The 4,823-nt window shown below is 22.6% G+C and overlaps 3 protein-coding genes across 3 annotated transcripts; 1 reads left to right on the top strand and 2 right to left on the bottom strand.

Moving 5' to 3' along the window:
- Positions 1-1,275: 1,275 nt before the first annotated feature.
- ENU1_101550 (hypothetical protein) lies at positions 1,276-2,733 on the bottom strand (the record flags this gene model as incomplete). Its single annotated transcript, XM_008859329.1, has 1 exon — positions 1,276-2,733. One exon carries the CDS (start codon positions 2,731-2,733, stop codon positions 1,276-1,278), a length of 1,458 nt encoding a protein of 485 aa, XP_008857551.1.
- Positions 2,734-2,855: 122 nt separating this feature from the next.
- On the top strand, positions 2,856-4,145 carry ENU1_101540 (hypothetical protein; the record flags this gene model as incomplete). Its single annotated transcript, XM_008859328.1, has 1 exon — positions 2,856-4,145. The coding sequence occupies one exon, from the start codon at positions 2,856-2,858 to the stop codon at positions 4,140-4,142; it is 1,287 nt and encodes a 428-aa protein (XP_008857550.1). The 3' UTR covers positions 4,143-4,145.
- A 55-nt stretch (positions 4,146-4,200) lies between these two features.
- On the bottom strand, positions 4,201-4,626 carry ENU1_101530 (ricin-type beta-trefoil lectin domain containing protein; the record flags this gene model as incomplete). Its single annotated transcript, XM_008859327.1, has 1 exon — positions 4,201-4,626. One exon carries the CDS (start codon positions 4,624-4,626, stop codon positions 4,201-4,203), a length of 426 nt encoding a protein of 141 aa, XP_008857549.1.
- Positions 4,627-4,823: the final 197 nt, after the last annotated feature.

The following is a 4,823-nucleotide window of genomic DNA, read 5'->3' as shown; positions in this document are numbered from 1 at the left end:
TTAACATTCTCATCAATAAAATAAAAGAAAAGAAAATAGAAAAATGTTCAAACATCAATTATTACTGGAAAAGACAAGAAAGTGACAGATTAATATGGAAATTAATAATAGATGGATATGGTCATGAAGCAGAATGCAGGATCTGCAAGATGATATGAAGACTATTTCAATGGTTATGCACCTCTATCTCAATGCACCTATATCTCCAAACAAAAGAATAGGAGATAAATTTGATGAAATAAAAGAAATCAGACATAAATATGAAAAATAAAAGAAATCCTAAAGAAAATCAATAGAATAGAATATCTAATCAATGAAATTGTACAGAATAAAGTGCATCATGAAAAATATCCAACTTAATAGAGCAAAATAAAAGTAGTGTGTATAGCAATATCAGTAAATGGATTAGTCAATAAAGAAGCTGTAAGAATGTTGAAAGAACAAAACATTATATTTGCAAGTGAAATAATAGTTAAAGACATACTAAATAGGAGTATGAAATACCTAATGAAATAATATGAAGACAATGAATGGGTATATAGAAATATGTAATGAACAAGACTCAGAAGAGAGTAAATGAAATAATCTGAAATAAATAAAATAAAGAAGAAAAACAAAAACTGTTGAAACTTAATTTAGTAATTTTTAACTTCTTATAAATTCATTTAAAAAGTTAAATTATTCAGATGACAGAATAAATCATATTATATTTTGACGAGAAAACTCATTGATAACTCAAATATATTCTTTTATTTTTGTAACCACAATGTGGTCAATAAAAAGGGAATCCTATCACTTATAAAATAAGTCATGAAATTAGAAAGGAATTGACAATCAAATACACGTTTATTTATTGATATAGTATTATTGTGTCAAAGTTATGACATAATACTGTTGTGTATTAAAGTCACATATATAATATGTGATGTGTAAAATTCTTAAGTTTATTTGGATATAAAGCATATTAATAATACAAAACACATCTTCTTATTTAGTTGGTTATGCATTATCTCTTGTTGATATTTCATTTTATTATAATTTATTAATATGAAATAGGTAAACAGTTAAAGGATTACAAAACATAAACCACCTTTAAAATACTTTCATTTTGTGTTTAGTTATAAGTTATTACCATCAAGAAATGATACAATAATATCAAAAATATAAAATGATTTTTTAAACCAAAAATAAGTAGAACATAATTTTTTTTTGTTTTATTCTTTCATTTTTTATGTAAATAAAATGTCTTTTCATTCATTTATTCAAACAGTTAGTTTATTCTTTGTGTAATAAGATACTCCCCATATAATCAGAGGCACTTATTACACGTTGTTCCAACCAATACATAACTATATTGCTTGTCATAGTTTCATTAAGACCTAATTTATGTTCTAATTCATTTAATAATATACCGTTTTCTTCTTTTGTGATTGTTATCAAAACTGTAGCTTGAAGTGGAGTGACTACATGATAAGTAACAACTCCTTTTAAGTTAGTATAATTTAACTTAACAACACCTGCTTGTTGAAAAGTTAATATTTGTTTAGGATGACTTGACTTATAATTACGAATGACTTCTTTTTTCTTTTCTTTAATTTCTTCAAGGTCAGTATATTTAATTGAGTTTAATTCAGGCCAATAAGCTGGAGATATAATTAATGTATTGAATGTTTTTGTTTTTTTCATTTCTGCCAAAGATTTTTGAACGTCATTAAACATTACTTGACCAGGACAATCTTCTCCAAACACATTTTTTTGAAGAAATTGATAAACATGATTAAGTGCTTGTAATTCGTCTAAACCACAATGCAATAATTTTGAAGCTAAACCATTTTCATATTCAATTAATAATTGTTCACCATAATGTTGTGCAATTGTTTTAAGGATTTGAATTGGGATTTTACCAATATACTCAGGAGGTAAAGGAATAAAAGAAGGAGAAGAAAGTGAAATTAAATCCCATTGTTCTGAATTAAAACAATTATCAGGAAGATTTTCTTGTTGTAAAAATTGAAGAAAATCAGAGAGTAAAACAATATGAATTGATTGGAATGCAATTTCAAAACACATTTTACAAAGTTGAAGACTACCATCAATAATACAAAGGTTTTTCATAGAATTCATTAAAGAAATAAGAAAGACTTTACTATTAGTATTCTTATCAAATTTAAAGAGTTCAATGATTTTAGAAACACAGTAGTTAGCTAATAATTTATTTGAATGACAAATTTCTTGAAAATCAACAAACTGAGGAATTAAAGAAGTAGAAATAATTAAATGAGGTAATTGCGGAATATATTTTTTAAAATATAATAAAGCAATTTGTTGATTAAAATTAGGAGAATAAAAAGGAATTAAAAGTTGAGTAATAATATTTAATTGATGAAGAGAATCTACTTGACTTAAATAATATTGTACAATTTCATGAAGTAAATCGCTAGTAATATCTGATACAATTGAATTAAAAGGAAATGTTCTTATTAATCTTAATGTAGAAATTAATATATCAGGAATTCCTTGACCTGAATTTGAAGTTAATAAAGACAATGTTTGTTTTAATAATAAAGGAAATACGTCAAATAATTTATTATATAAAAGTGCTTGTTCATGTATTGTTTCAAAATGTCTTTGATTAACCTGAAAACATATTTGATGAAATAATGAAAAAAAGTTAAGAGTATCAGCAATAAGACATTGATTAATAAGCGAGTCTAAACTTGTTTGAGTTTCCATTACAAATTCTAATTTAAGTTCTTTTATTTTTTTAATAAAAAACAAATTTTATTTTAATAACAAAAATTATGTTTTATTTTATTTTTCTTTTTAAACTGAAAAATAGAAACTAATAAATTTTGATGGATTATTTCATTGATATTCAACTTCCTGAATTTTCAATTTCTGAAGGTATTTATTCAGTAGAAGTAAAAAGAGAATATTTAGAAAAATTAATGAAAGCAAAATTGTCGAGTTGTGATTTATTACAACGATTTGGAGTTTTAGAAAATGAAATTAATGAAGAAATTGAATTAACTTTAAATAGAGTAAAAATAGCAAATGAACATTTTCAATTTTCAAACCAAGAAGAACTAAGAATTGCATATGGAATTTATCAAAATACTTTACTTGAATTATTAAAATTTAAAAAAGAATTAATTGAATATCATTCAAGTATTATTGAAAAATTTATTGAAAATAATAATTCAATAAACAATAAAGTATCAAGTGGAACTATTATTAATAATATTGATTTTTATTGTTTAATGCCATCTACTTATATTTCTTCTTTATCATCAAATATTAATGAAATTGAAATTAAATTAAATCAATTAATAAAAAAAAAAGATCAAGAAAAATTAACTTATGAAACTCTTTTTACTTCAATTTTTGGAAATTCAACTGAAAAAGAATTAAAAGAAATTATTAAAGAATTAAAAATTATTGATAAAGAAACTTATATTGAAATTCAAAATAATGAAAAATTACAAGAAAGATTTAATAAAGTTATATTTAATTTAAATAATACAATTGGTGTTCAAATTTATATTTATATTGAAAGTATTAAATTATTTAAAAATAATCAAATTCAATTACTTTCAAAATTAAAAAATATTCAAATTGAAATAATAAAATCTTTAATTAATAATTATAATATTGATCATTCTTATTCTGATGTATTATTTATATTATTTCATAGAGCATTATGTTCTCGTTTAAGTTTATTTATTTCATCTATTCAAATTCAAATTTTACCTTTGTCTAATCAAGAATTTATTCAAAAACAACAACAACTTTTAAATGATTATTCAAAACATTCATTCCCTAATTTTGATAAATTTGTTTCAAATACTAAATTAAATGAATTTATTCATTCTATTGATTTTACTCATTTAACTATTCCTTATGACTTTATTCTTTCTTTAAATTCTCTTTTTGATCAATTAATACAAATTTGTAATATTGATATTTCTGGAGATACTATCATTCCTATTATCACTTACCTTCTTTTACATTCTTCTATTCCAAATATAAATTTATTAATATGCTGTATTGATCTTTTTACTCCTTCTTCTTTAATTAAAGGAAAATTATCATATACAACTACAACGTTTAAAGCTGCTTTGAATTTAATTATTCAACAATAATAAACTTAAATAAATTAAAACATTTAATTATTTGATTATTTCTTTTTTTGTTATTTTCTTATTTACAATTTATGACAAACCGTTGATTTCCACTCTTGTCATATGGTTGAAGAATAATAGATGTATCATCAGAATAATTACCTTCTTCAACTGTCATACATAATGTTGGATATTTAACACTCCAAATAACACATCCCTTTTTGTTACTTTCGTATATTTTCCATAATTGTTCAGCTTGATTTCTTTGTGGTGATTGAATCACTTCAATTCTTTCAGGATCATCTTCTGAAGATGCACTTAATGCCAAATGGCTTTTCTTATTAATGAGATATCCGTCCTGATAATAAAATAACTGACTAGTATTTCCATTATTATCAAATATAACAAGTGGTGCTCTGCGATACTCTCCACCACCACAAATATCTAGAGCAAAATTACTAAAATTTTTTGGACAAAATTGATATTTTAACTGTTTGCCATTCATTTTTAAATATGAAATAAATTTCTAAGATTTACAAGAAAACAATAATAAAAAATCTTCTAAAGATTCACTTTCCTAAAACCCTCTTGTTATCATTATTTCTGTCAAAACTAAATACATTTTCTTCAATTATTTATAAAAACAAAAAAATAAATTATCAAAAAAGAAGTTAACTTAATTAGTGAACTTTAGAAATGATT

This window comes from Entamoeba nuttalli (genome assembly GCF_000257125.1).
Source record: "Entamoeba nuttalli P19 unplaced genomic scaffold asmbl_4362, whole genome shotgun sequence".
Taxonomy (NCBI): Eukaryota; Evosea; order Mastigamoebida; family Endamoebidae; genus Entamoeba; species Entamoeba nuttalli.
The sequence above is the reverse complement of the archived record's forward strand: the minus strand, read 5'-3'. Positions and strand labels throughout refer to the sequence as shown.